The sequence below is a fragment of the Oncorhynchus clarkii genome, chromosome 14 (assembly GCF_045791955.1).
Source record: "Oncorhynchus clarkii lewisi isolate Uvic-CL-2024 chromosome 14, UVic_Ocla_1.0, whole genome shotgun sequence".
Classification (NCBI taxonomy): domain Eukaryota; kingdom Metazoa; phylum Chordata; class Actinopteri; order Salmoniformes; family Salmonidae; genus Oncorhynchus; species Oncorhynchus clarkii.
This window is the reverse complement of record NC_092160.1, coordinates 4,374,517-4,389,132: the sequence shown is the minus strand read 5'-3', so window position 1 is coordinate 4,389,132 and position 14,616 is coordinate 4,374,517. Positions and strand designations below refer to the sequence as shown.

At 43.2% G+C, this 14,616-nt stretch overlaps 1 protein-coding gene across 1 annotated transcript in view; it reads left to right on the top strand.

Annotated features, from left to right (window-relative positions):
* The window catches only part of LOC139366145 (receptor expression-enhancing protein 2-like), a 29,179-nt gene extending 21,919 nt beyond the window's left edge, over positions 1–7,260 (top strand). The window contains exons 7-8 of the mRNA XM_071103292.1: positions 1,760–1,932; positions 2,938–7,260. Of these exons, the coding sequence (XP_070959393.1) occupies positions 1,760–1,932; positions 2,938–3,027 (263 nt within the window). The 3' untranslated portion in view covers positions 3,028–7,260. The remainder of the gene's footprint in view (positions 1–1,759; positions 1,933–2,937) is intronic.
* The last annotated feature ends 7,356 nt before the right edge of the window (positions 7,261–14,616 follow it).

The following is a 14,616-nucleotide window of genomic DNA, read 5'->3' as shown; positions in this document are numbered from 1 at the left end:
TTAGTTTAAGCACACTGTCTATTGTTGTGACTTAGATGAAGATAAAATGTATGTAGAAATCCAGGTAATTCCAAAGGGTTCACATACTTTTACTTGCCACTATACATATGAAATGAGTAAAGCAGTATGTACACATTAATGAAGTGGTTAGTGTACCATTTATTAAAGTGACCAGTGAATTTAAGGCTATGTATATAGGGCAGCAGGCTCTAAGGTGCAGGATTGAGTAACCGGGGGGTAGCCGGCTCGTCATGGCTATTTAACAGTCTGATGGCCTTGAGATAGAAGCTGTTTTTCAGTCTCTTGGTCCCAGCTTTGATGCACCTGTACTGACCTCGCCTTCTGGATGATAACGGGGTGAACAGGCAGTGGCCCGGGTGGTTGATGTCCTTGATGATCTTTTTGGCCTTCCTGTGACATCGGGTGCTGTAGGTGTCCTGGAGGGCAGGTAGTTTGCCCCTGGTGATGCGTTGTACAGACCGCACCACCCTCTGGAGAGCCCTGCGGTTGCATGCGTTGCAGTTGCCGTACCAGGATGCGCTCAATTGTGTATCTGTAAAAGTTTGAGGGTCTTACGGGACAAGCTGAATTTCTTCAGCCTACTGAGGTGGTTCCGCCTTCCACACACATGTCTGTGTGGGTGGACCATTTTCAAATTGTCAGTGATGTGTACGCCGTGGAACTTGAAGCTTTTCACCTTCTCCACTGTGGTCCCGTTGACATGGATAGGGGCATGCTCTGCTGTTTCCTGAAGTCCACGATCAGCTCCTTCGTTTTGGTGATGTTGAGGGAGAGGGTTATTATTCTGGCACCACCACTCTAGGGTCCTCACCTTCTCCCTGTAGGCTCTTGTCATTGTTGGTAAACAGGCCTACTACTGTTGTCGTCTGCAAACTTGATTGAGTTGGAGGTGTGCATGGCCACGCATTCATGGGTGAACAGGGAGTACAGGGAGGGGGCTGAGCATGCACTCTTGTGGGGCTCCTGTGTTGAGGGTCAGTGAAGTGGTGTTGTTTCCTACCAGTCAGGAAGTCCAGGACCCAGTTGCATAGGGCGGGGTTCAGACCCAGGGCCCCGAGCTTAATGATGCACTTGGACGGTACTATGGTGTTGGATGCTGAGCTGTAGTCAATGAACAGCATTCTTACATAGGTATTCTTCTTGTCCAGATGGGATAGGGCAGCAAACAGATGGTCTGTGGATCTATTGGCGTGGTATGCAAATTGAAGTGGTTCTAGGGTGTCAGGTAAGGTAGAGGTTATATGATCCTTAACTAGCCTCTCAAAGCACTTCATGATGACAGAAGCGAGTGCTACGGCGCCGTAGTCATTTAGTTCAGTAACCTTTGCTTTATTGGGTAGGATCAATGGTGGACATCTTGACGCAAGTGGGGACAGCAGACTGGGATAGGGAGAGATTGAATATGTCCGTAACCAAAACTGGAGGGTTTAACGCGTGAGCTCCTGTTAGTGGCCATAGGCATGTACTCTCGTCTCATTCACCAACCACATGTCTGATAGAGCCTAGAAACCTGCCATGTATTCTCCATGAAGCAAACAGCATGAAACTGGGAGGGACCTACCTGAACTTGTTTTCATTGCAAAACGTTTTCTGTTTGGTGTAAACGGTTTCCGTTGCAAAACATTTTGCTACTGCATGCAACTAATGAATACACCCCTGGCACACTAGAGGGAATGTGATGATGATGATTATGATTTTCACTCATGACAGTCCACAATCCCTCTGTCCAATCCCACAGCTCGTTCCTCCATGGTTCCTCATCTTGACGAATCATCGCAGCACAGCTCGGACCAATCAGACACCAGGAGCATCACCACGGAGCATTCTGACGAGGACGTCGTAGAGAAGGCCCCCGTGAAACGCACGGCCAGCGTCAGGGCAACCAAAAAACCTGTCGCTGCCAAGACAGAGGTAGGGGATCACACACAGTGGATTGGGGCTTATGCATTATTTCTGACTGAGTGACTGCTTCTTCTGCACTGAGGTGAGTCAGAAAAGTGATGGTTTTAAGTGCACTGGCTGTGCGTGCCTGTATTGTGAGTGTAAATGTGGAAATCAAAAAGGAAAATTGCACATACCACTCTGTTTTTTAAGGAGTCACAGCGCAACCCTCAGTGAAGGATGAAGCCAATTCAGTCTCGCCCCGCTCTTAACTGTGTTAAAGTGTGTGCAAATCACAGGGTCACCCACGGTATAACTGTATAATCCTCCAATAGAAATATTATCATGTATGAATATCGGCTCCTCGCTCTCGCCTTCTCCGGCAGCTGTGTAGAAGCTGCCCTGGACACAGTTCTACGATCAGCTGAGTCTTTAATCTTAGTGGAGGGAAATGCTAAACTTGCCTTAGATCAGTGTGTAAGGGGAAACCTCATCCTACTCTACTCTTAAATTAAGAAAATACATATATTATTCACCTCCACGATTTACGATGGCATTTATCAGCGACTAATGTGGACATACTGGAGCGTCGACGTCACACAAAATGAAGTTTCAAAAACGAGAGATTTCAGCACCTGAAGAATAGCCCGCAATCACACACGACATTGTTCTGTGTCATTTCGAGCTATTCTTTGGGTGCTGAAATAAATGTGATGTCGCTGTCCAACAATAATCCCCAACCAAATTTACTGAGCATGAGCAAAGTTGGTAAAAATGTTATGAAAATAATTCACAGCTGTAATTGCTTCCAAAGGTGCTTCCACCAACTATTAACTCCAGGGGGGGTGGATTTGGCAAATCTTTAACTTTCTTTCACTTTGAAAATGTGGAGTTAGACGGCTCTTGTGCCCTTGTCCAAATTCTCTGAATACCTATTTTTTTTTTTTTTTTTTTTTTTTTTTTTTTTTGAGCTCTGTCATTTCTTTATTCTAATTTTCCTAATGTAAACTCCTTGCCTCTCTTCCCTCCTGTTAGTCGACTACTACTACTAAGACGGTGAAAAAGATGCCAAAGAAGAAGACTGCCACTACAGCTATAGCCAGCAACAACGGCGAGTCACAATGATACCTGAATCTACTGTCCCGATCTACACCCTACTGTACGCTACTACACACACACACACACACAGACACACACAGACAGACACAGCCAAGGACCTCTGGACAGTCACTCTTGCCAGTTAAGTGCAACTCACAGGTTTCGTTCTACTATATATGCCCAGCTTCATTTCAACTCACAGGTTTCGTTCTACTATATATGCCCAGCTTCATTTCAACTCACAGGTTTAGTTCTACTATATGTATGGCCAGCTTCATGTCAACAGCACTTTTTATTTAACCTGCTGCTTACATTTGAAGTTGTATAGTCATTGACACCAGTGTATGTAAGTGCATGTTTTGTTTGAGGTAATGGCAGTGGCCTGTAAGGTAATGGCCTGTTAACTGAACTGAAAATGTGTTGCTTCCTTCCTCCTGTACTGTTTACAGCCTTCTCTGTGTTGTCTATCCAAGGCCTCACACTGGATTGACTTGACTTAATCCTCTTGGGCCCTTTAGGAGCATAGGGCATCCACCCTGGCTCTTCAACTCACTCACTGTGCGAGGGCTTTTGCGTCTTGCCAGGAGATTCCTGCTGGATTATTGGAGACGCATTCTTTCTCAGGATCAGCTTAAGCTGCCTGAGTCCTTATGTTACCCAATGCTAAACTGGCCTTAGATCAGTGTTTTAAGGGCAGCATTCCAATCAGTATGTTATCTACTCTCTATTGGAAGGTAGTTTGAGGCTGCCATGTAGAGGATGGTACTATAGCGGACTAGGCATGTCTGGAGGAGAGAGCAGGGAGGCCAGGGAAGAGAGGAGAGAGCATGGAGGCCAGGGAAGAGAGAGAGAGAGAGAGAGGGAGGGGTGCAAAAGAGTTGTGGACCGGACAGACTAGCTCTGTTCAACATGTCCCTACTACAGAGATCAGTCTCACCGCTGTCTGTGGAAGTCTATAGGGCCATGCCCCTATCCCCTTTGGGAAGTCTGTCTGTACATGGAGGCGGTCTTGTCGTCTCTGGAAAGCGGAGGACACTCTGGGAGCACTTAGATCTCTAACTGTGTTAAGCTCATGCCAAGGTTTCTCATATCATTCACTCTGCTGTTGTGGAGCAGTAGTGCCCATCGAGACTGATAAACACTTGGTCACGCGCAGGCAGAGCGATGAACAGAGCGGTGTGTGTGTGTGTTCTCCCTCTGAACAACTCCACCAATCCTCACTCGGTGCAGAACAGAAAGTCCAGCAGAAAGACCCACAGATTCAGGCGTCATTACCTTTTTTGTGCGTGTTGTGTCTGCATTGGTGTATGCGTGTTTATATTTTTGGAACGTGACCACACTTCTGTCCCCCCCCCCCCCTCCTCTCTGTTGACCCAACTGCATAGAGCCAGAATGACATTTAGCATTCTATGACCACTTATAATCACAAACATTTATTTGATTCATTTAAAACTCATTTACAACCACATGTTGATAATGCGTTTAAAATCATTGAGGATGACGACGTTAATGGTCCTATTAAATGACTCAAATGTACAGACAATACATAGTAGGCCTCTGCTACACAGTAGACCTAGCATACTTGGGTTAAAAGTTGTTTTATTTAAATTTTTTACTTGTATAGTGCTTTTCAAAGCGCACAAAAAGTGAAACATTGAAATGATGGAGATTGAAAATCTGCTGTTTTTGGGGTGAAGTTGAGGCAATTTGAGCTGGAAAGTCATTGTAGGTTCAGAGGAGAGGGCATCAACGGGACAGCCAAGGAGAAACGAAGAGAGTCCGGAAAAAAACGGGCCCAGAGCTCTACAACAGTGCACCACCTGTTTTTCTGAATGGTCAGTCACTCGATTGGAGTCAGGAATGTAGCGCCCACCTGGGTGAGGCCACAGCTGCTGAAAAGCCACTACATCTTGACAGTGGTTAGGAGCATTCCCTGAACGGTCCCTGAATTTCCTCTGGCTACAGAATGCAGTTCTTGCTGTAATCCTTCCAAACGGATTAAACAAGAAAAACGGATTATTTTGAATCCAGACAAACCGCTAGCTATCAAGCCAAAAGATGGACTTTTCATCACAATCCTGCAACTCTGAGAGTCAAGACCACAGGATATAGAGCAGTCAAAACCCACAAAATAAATACAAAAATGTAGAGCTCTTTGCCTAGGCTGTGTTATGATGCCATGGCAACCACAGAACCAATAAGCATAATCATCATAATATTATAACCATCAATAACATCAATGTCTTACACTGCAGCGCTTAGCCTAGCTATACTGTACTCTCCTGTGTCTGACAACCAAACATTTTAATTGAATTGTGTTAGACTTGTGCTTTAGGGTTATTTTTGGTTACTCTAAGTTGGGCGGACACACAGGACGTGTGGACATTTTGGCGTTAGCGGCGTCAGGGTGGTGTTGTGCCCTATTAGGAAGACCTTCAGGCTGTCTGGCTCTTACCTGGGTGAGCACCCCAGTCTGACTGGTGAAAGATCTGAGGGATCAACTACTATCATAGTCCTAAATTGTCACACTAGGTGTTGTCAACTATTGTAGCCTATATGACTAATGTCACACACTACTTATATTCCCGAATAGGTTAGTTATGCATGACATATCTCTATTTCTGGGCCTGTATCCACGATGCGTCTCCAATTAGGAGTGCCGATCTAGGATCGGGACCCTACCGGTCTGTGTAATCATATCAAGGAATCAAATCTGAAGGGCCTAGATCAGCACTCCCACGCTGAGGCGCTTTAAGGACACGGGGCCCAGATGTCTGTTAATCCAGGGTCTCGACCATATCGTTGTTTCTCTGAAAGAGAGCAGCTAAACTAGCATTATCCTCGTCATCTGACAGTAGCCACCTCAAACATGGTGGAAACTGGCTTACCCTGTTAGATAGATGTAAGGATACTGTGGATAAATGATCTTCCAATAGTGTCTAAAACTGTTAAAACGATGTGCCCTGCTAGTGTTTTTCTTTAAAAAAATATGTATACATCCATAGCATACAGGTGTGTTTTTGGACTAGTTCTTTAGGGCATCTAATCCAATGCCCTTTAAACTATTGGCTTGTCTGAAATCTAACCCTAACCTTGTCCCTGCCCTCAGACACCTCTTGTCAATCTCCCCTAGATGCTGTGGTAGAGTGCAAAGGATTGCATGGGATTAGCTATAAAAATAAACCTGTGACAAGAGCACCACCTAGCTTCCTTGTAGATTAGAGTTTCCACCATGTTGTGCTTTGTCTTACACCTATCTGATCCTCTCATATCCAGGACTGTGTTGGGTTAATTCGAACGTAAGGAGTTGATTTTTGGACTGGGCGTGCTTTATGGGTTCCTTTTTGCTTTGGGCAGGTTTTAATGAGTCTAAATTGAAAGCATGAGACTACTGCACTTGTGTGTTGCTGCTGTATGCAGTGTGACACTGATTTGAACCAGTAGTGGGAGACATACTCCAACCGTTTTAGAGATACTGAAGTGTTTGAAGTTACTTCCATGTACACACGATGTAAAAGTAATTTCCTGATTGTATAAAATAGTTTGCTTGCCTTACTCTTCATGAATACATACGTTTTTTTTTTCTTTTTAAGACTTGATTTGTATTTTTGGGTTTTAAAATTAAATCATATTGGATTTCCTTAAGAGGAGGCACCTCAACCCCGTTGTAAAGTCTTATGCTGTGAAGAGTGCTACTTGTGTTTTTTAAAAAATCTCTTCTTGATTTTTCTGTCTCAAGAAGAGGCATTTTAATTGGTCAGTGAACGACCAATAACAGTTGCTTTCCTTGTCCCAGTCCTGTAGGAATTTGCTCAGAGAATGGGAATTTCTCAGTCTGGTATTCCGAAAATGTTGTGTTTTGAAGTCATGTAGCCCGAAGCGGTCTTTTACAGTGTCTGCTCCCCCCTTTCTATCAGGCTGGCTGCATATTCCACGAAGGCTATTCGATTGTGTACCTTTTTTCTATTCTGTTTTAATTTGCTACAGTTTGCACTGAAGAGAAGATGGCACACCCTATTGACCGCTTTCTAGTTGTCATTACAACATTACGTGACATTTTAATGTTCATTTCATTTTTTGGATATTTATTTTTGGAATCAGTAATCAATAATCAGTATTATTGTGTACAGGAAGTCTCATTGTGAGAATATTCTGGATATGAATATTGTTTGTGCCAATTATCAATACTCCACTGTAATTAAGGATGACAGTCATGTACCAATAACTGCTACTAATAAAGAAAACATATTACACTCCTTATCTATCTTGTGTTTTCTATTATTTTACCTTATTGCCAATAACTTGTAACTGATCATTTAAAAAAGTGATTCTATTTAAAAAGGTATGTAACCTTTTGGGTAACTACCAAATTCATGAATGAGTTATAGATCTGTCACTCATTGAAAGCAAGTCTATGAAGCGGTAGATCGGTTCTATGGGTGCTTTTTCTATGCTTCCCATTAAGTTTATTTTTTACATGTTTTACTTTCAGTTTTGTACACCAGCTGAAAATATATTTTTGGTTATAATTCGCAGCACTTTAGATGGTACAATGATTCGCTACAATGTCACAAACTGAAGTATTAAGTTAGTGGGGCAAAAAAGTATTTAGTCAGCCACCAATTGTGCAAGTTCTCCCACTTACAAAGATGAGAGGCCTGTAATTTTCATAGGTACACTTCAACTATGACGGACAATGAGAAAAAAAATCCAGAAAATCCTGATGTATGATTTTTATTTTTTTTTTTTTTTTAATGAATTTGCAAATTATGGTGGAAAACAAGTATTTGGTCACCTACAAACAAGCAAGATTTCTGGCTCTCAGACATGTAACTTCTTTAAGAGGCTCCTCTGTCCTCCACTCGTTACCTGTATTAATGGCACCGGTTTGAACTTGTTATCAGTATAAGAGACACCTGTCCACAACCTCAAACAGTCACACTCCAAACTCCACTATGGCCAAGACCAAAGAGCTGTCAAAGGACACCAGAAACAAAATTGTAGACCTGCACCAGGCTGGGAAGACTGAATCTGCAATAGGTAAGCAGCTTGGTTTTAAGAAATCAACTGTGGGAGCAATTTATTAGGAAATGGAAGACATACAAGACCACTGATAATTTCCCTCGATCTGGGGCTCCACGCAAGATCTCACCCCATGGGGTCAAAATGATCACAAGAACGCAAAAATCCCTGAACCACACGGGGGGACCTAGTGAATGACCTGCAGAGAGCTGGGACCAAAGTAACAAAAGCCTACCATCAGTAACACACTATGCCGCCAGGGACTCAAATCCTGCAGTGCCAGACGTGTCCCCCTGCTTAAGCCAGTACATGTCCAGGCCCGTCTGAAGTTTGCTAGAGAGCATTTGGATGATCCAGAAGAAGATTGGGAGAATGTCAGATGATACCAAAATATAACTTTTTGGTAAAAACTCAACTCGTCGTGTTTGGAGGACAAAGAATGCTGAGTTGCATCCAAAGAACACCATACCTACTGTGAAGCATGGGGGTGGAAACATCATGCTTTGAGGCTGTTTTTCTGCAAAGGGACCAGGACGACTGATCCGTGTAAAGGAAAGAATGAATGGTGCCATGTATCGTGAGATTTTGAGTGAAAACCTTCTTCCATCAGCAAGGGCATTAAAGATGAAACGTGGCTGGGTCTTTCAGCATGACAATGATCCCAAACACACCGCCCGGGTAACGAAGGAGTGGCTTCGTAAGAAGCATTTCAAGGTCCTGGAGTGGCCTAGCCAGTCTCCAGATCTCAACCCCATAGAAAATCTTTGGAGGGAGTTGAAAGTCTGTGTTGCCCAGCAACAGCCCCAAAACATCACTGCTCTAGAGGAGATCTGCATGGAGGAATGGGCCAAAATACCAGCAACAGTGTGTGAAAACCTTGTGAAGACTTACAGAAAACGTTTGACCTCTGTCATTGCCCACAAATGGTATATAACAAAGTATTGAGAAACTTTTGTTATTGACCAAATACTTATTTTCCACCATAATTTGCAAATAAATTCATAATAAATCCTAGTTGAATTGTACCTATGATGAAAATTACAGGCCTCATCTTTTTAAGTGGGAGAACTTGCACAATTGTTGGCTGACTAAATACTTTTTTGCCCCACTAACTATTTTAGCAACCAGGAAATGGAGATTTCTGCATATTGCACCTTGTTTAATGTTACTTTCATCCCTCTTAAAAGATTACCTCGTCATGCATTCCAAGATTAAAGGTGAACTGCACTCACAAATCCGCGTTTGTTTCTTCCGGTGCTGATTAATAACAAATGGAGAGACCATTACTGTGGGTTTAATGTGGGTGTTTCTTGGGTGCGTCTTTGCCATTCAATCACCAACAAACAAGTATAGTAGTGAGTAACTTAGTGACAGTGAGAAACTAAGCTTGTTTTGCTATGGAGAGAAGGTTTGAAGCGCAGGACGCCACTCCTCCTGACTGACTAGCCATCTCAAGATCTGCTAATTCCATTCTAATATAGTACCAGTCAAAAGTTGACACAACTACTCGAGTTTTTACATTGTAAAATAATAGTGAAGATATCAATTATAAATAACACATGGAATCATGTAGTAACCAAAATTCTTTGAAGTAGCCACCCTTTGCCTTGACAGCTTTGCACACTTGTTATTCTTCAACCAGCTTCACCTGTAATGTTTTTCCAACAGTCTTGAGGGAGTTCCCACATATGCTGAGCACTTGTTGGCTGCTTTTCCTTCACTCTGCAGTCCAATTCCTCTCAACCCAATTGGGTTGAGGTCAGGTGATTGTGGAGGCCAGGTCATCTGATGCAGCACTCCATCACACTCCTCTTCCTTGGTCAAATAGCCTTTATACACCCTGGAGGTGTGTTGGGTCAATGTCCTGTTGAAAAACAAATGATACTCCCTCTAAGCTAAATCAAGATGGGATGTCATATCGCTGCAGAATGCTATGGTAGCCATGCTGGTTAAGTGTGCCTTGAATTCTAAATAAATCACTGACAGTGTCACCAGCAAAGCACCATCACACCTCTTCCTCCATGCTTCACGGTGGGAACCACACATGCATCGATCATCCATCCCCCTACTCTGCATCTCACAAGGACACTGCGGTTGGACTCATCAGACAAAAGGACCGATTTCCACCGGTCTAATGTCCATTACTCATGTTTCTTGGCCCAAGCAAGTCTTCTTCTTATTGGTATCCTTTTAGTAGTGGTTTCTTTGCAGTAATTTGACCATGACGGCCTGATTCAAGCAGTCTCTGAAGCAGTCTCTGATAGAGTTCAGTGTGTCATATCGGAGGGCCTGTTGTCCGGGCCTCTGTCAGTCTCTATGGGGGTGCCTCAGGGTTCAATTCTTGGACCGACTCTCTTCTCTGTATACACCAATGACGTCGCTCTTGCTGCTGGTGAGTCTCCGGTCCACCTCTGTGCAGACGACACCATTCGGTATACTTCTGGCCCTTCTTTGGACACTGTTAATAACCCTCCAGACGAGCTTCAATGCCATACAACTCTCCTTCCGTGGCCTCCAATTGCTCTTAAATACAAGTAAAACTAAATGCATGCTCTTCAACCGATCGCTGCCTGCACCTGCCCGCCAGTCCAACATCACTACTCTGGACGGTTCTGACTTAGAATATGTGGTCAACTACAAATACCTAGATGTCTGGTTAAACTGTAAACTCTCCTTCCAGACTCACATCAAACATCTCCAATCCAAAGTTAAATCTAGAATTGGCTTCCTATTTCACAACAAAGCATCCTTCACTCATGCTGCCAAACATACCCTTGTAAAACTGACCATCCTACCGATCCTCGACTTCGGCAATGTCATTTACAAAATAGCCTCCAATACCCTACTCAATAAATTGGATGCAGTCTATCACAGTGCCATCCGTTTTGTCACCAAAGCCCCATATACTACCCACCATTGCAACCTGTACGCTCTCGTTGGCTGGCCCTCGCATCATACTCGTTACCAAACCCACTGGCTCCAGGTCATCTACAAGACCCTGCTAGGTAAAGTCCCCCCTTATCTCAGCTCGCTGGTCACCATAGCAGCACCCACCTGTAGCACGCGCTCCAGCAGGTATATCTCTCTGGTCACCCTCAAAACCAATTCTTCCTTTGTCCGCCTCTCCTTCCAGTTCTCTGCTGCCAATGACTGGAACGAACTACAAAAATCTCTGAAACTGGAAACACTTATCTCCCTCACTAGCTTTAAGCACCAGCTGTCAGAGCAGCTCACAGATCACTGCACCTGTACATAGCCCATCTGTAAATAGCCCATCCAACTACCTCATCCCCATACTGTATTTATTTATCTTGCACCTTTGCACCCCAGTATCTCTACTTGCACATTCATCTTCTGCACATCTACCATTCCAGAGTTGAATTGCTATACTGTAATTACTTCGCCACCATGGCCTATTTATTGCCTTACCTCCCTTATCTTACCTCATTTGCACACAATGTATATAGACTTTTTTTTCTACTGTATTATTGACTGTATGTTTGTTTACCCCTACCTTTTTTGCCGGTTAGCTAATCTCAGTCTAATTCGCTAGTCTTAGATATGTTGCATTACTTCTTCCAGTCTTTGCCTGCCCTTGAACTGTCTAGGTATTTAGAAAAGTTTATTCTTGTTGGCTTGCCTATATGTCCTTTCAACTTGCCGTAAACCAGCTGGGGAGACAACCCTACCAAATAAAGCAGCCTTTGGTGATATTTGCGCCAGCTTGGTAGAATCTCCAGGTTTGCGTAATATACAAATGCATAAGAATATTATAGTCGTTATTTGGACAGGTACAGCTCACTAGTTCGTACTACAAGCTAACTAGCTAGCTTTATCAATACGCATAGCTAGTTAAATACAAATAAGTGTTAGCGACTTACCGGTGATAAAGTGCTTCGAACACACATAAATTAATCGTGTAACTGGAGCTCACTGCTTTCCATCATCATTGCGGTGTAATAGCCTGAAACCATGAAGTTTGTCTAACAAAATGATACACAACTTTTCGGCATCTTAAAATCAGGGTTAACTAGCTAGTTGATGAAAGTCTGTTGGAATCATTTCGTTGGACAAAGTGTTTTTAGGTATGATGTAGTTTGTTGATTTAAGACATTGTGGAAGTATGGTAAAAATGACCAATCAAAAAGTTTATAAGATAATTAAAAAAATAATACAGTCGTTGTCGGGTTATGAGCAAAGTAGGCAATTTAACATAGTAGTAACGGGAGTATCCTTCGGCCTCCTCGGGTTACGTTAAGCCATGCCTCACTGTGTGTATCTATTGTGGTCTGTGTTTAATCAAAATCTTTGGTATCATAGTTAGCTAACTGGCTAGCTTGCTACTCACCACACACCGGACACAGCAATCATGTCGTGCGTTTGTTGTATGTTGTCCATTCCTTGCCATCTTGCTCAATATTGTTCAATGCATTAGAAGTTTGCACCAACTTTATGGAAGCCCATTTGAGTGCGTTGCAGACTTGACAACATGTCCATCAGGCTTTTATGGTAGAGTGGCCAGACGGAAGCCACATGACAGCCCGCTTGGAGTTTGTGAAAAGACACCTAAAGGACTCTCAGACCATGAAAAACAAGATTCTCTGGTCTGATGAAACCAAGATTGAACTCTTTGGCCTGAATGCCAAGCGTTACGTCTGGACAAAACATGGCACAATCCCTACGGTGAAACATGGTGGTGGCAACTTCATGCTCTGGGAATGTTTTTACAGCGACTGGGAGACTAGTCAGAATCGAGGGAAAGATGAACGGAGCAAAGTACAGAGAGATCCTTGATGAAAATCTGCTCCAGGGCGCCCAGGACCTCAGACTCTGGACAACAACCCGAAGCACACAGCCAAGACAACGCAGGAGTAGCTTCGGGACAAGTCTCTGATTGTCCTTGAGTGGCCCAGCCAGAGCCCGGACTTGAACTTGATCGAACATCTGTGGGGAGACCTGAAAATAGCTGTGCAGCAACGCTCCCCATCCAACCTGACAGAGCTTGAGAGAATCTGTAGAGAAGAATGAGAAAAACTCCCGAAATACAGGTGTGCCAAGCTTGTAGCGTCATACCCAAGAAGACACTAATCGCTGCCAAAGGTGCTTCAAGTATTGAGTAAAGGGTCTGAATACTTATGTAATATACAACTGTTTTTTTCTTTGTAATTATGGGGTAGTGTGTGTAGATTGATGGGAATGATACAATGAATGATACAATTTCATACATTTTAGTATATGGCTATAATGTAAAAAAAAAATGTGGAAATTGTCAAGGAGTCTGGATATTTTCCGAATGCACTGTAAGCCTACTTAGCATTATTGATGATATATGAGGGGTCACATGTAGCTCTGTTCGCCCTCATACTACCAACATACAGTACCAGTCAAACGTTTGGACACACCTATTCATTCAAGGGTTTTTCTTTATTTTACTATTTTATACATTGTAGAACAATAGTGAAGACATAAAAACTATGAAATAACACTTATGGAATCATGTAGTAACCAAAAAAGTGTTAAACAAATCTAAATATATTTGAGATTCTTCAAAGTAGCCACCCTTTGCCTTCATGACAGGTTTGCACACTCTTGGCATTCTCTCAACCAGCTTCATGAGGTAGTCACCTGGAATGCATTTCAATTAACAGGTGTGCCTTCTTAAAAGTTAATTTGTGGAATTTCTTTCCTTTTTAATGTGTTTGAGCCAATCCTTGTGACAAGGTAGTGGGGTATACAGAAGATAGCCTCATTTGGTAAAAGACCAAGTCCATATTATGGCAAGAGCAGCTCAAATAAGCAAAGAGAAATGACAGTTTATCATTACTTTAAGACATGAAGGTCAGTCAATCTGGAAAATATAAAGAACTTTCAAAGTTTCTTCAAGTGCAGTCGCAAAAACCATCAATTGCTATAATGAAACTGGCTCTCATGAGGACCGCCACAGGAAAGGAAGACCCCTGAGTTACCTCTGCTGCAGAGGATACGTTCATTAGAGTTAACTGCACCTCCGATTGCAGCCCAAATAAATGCTTCACAGAGTTCAAGAAACAGAGACATCTCAACATCAACTGTTCAGAGGAGACTGCGTGAATCAGGCCTTTATGGTCAGATTTCTGCATAGAAACCACTACTAAAGGACACCAGTAAGAAGAAGAGACTTGCTTGGGCCAAGAAACATGAGCAATGGACATTACACTGGTGGAAATATGTCCTTTGGTCTGATGAGTCCAATTTTGAGATTTTTGGTTCCAACCGCTGTGTCTTTGTGAGACGCACAGAAGGTGAACGGATGATCGCTGCATGTGTGGTTCTCACCGTGAAGCATGGAGGAGGAGGTGTGATGGTTTGGGGGTGCTGTACTGGTGACACTGTCAGTGATTTATTAGAATTCAAGGCACACTTAACCAGCATGGCTACCACAGCATTCTGCAGTGATACACCATCCCATCTGGGTTGCGCTTTGTGGGACTATCATTTGTTTTTCAACAGGACAATGACCCAAAAAACACTTCCAGGCTGTGTAAGGGCTATTTGACCAAGTAGAGTGATGGAGTTCTGCATCAGATGACCTGGCCTCCACAATCACCTGACTCC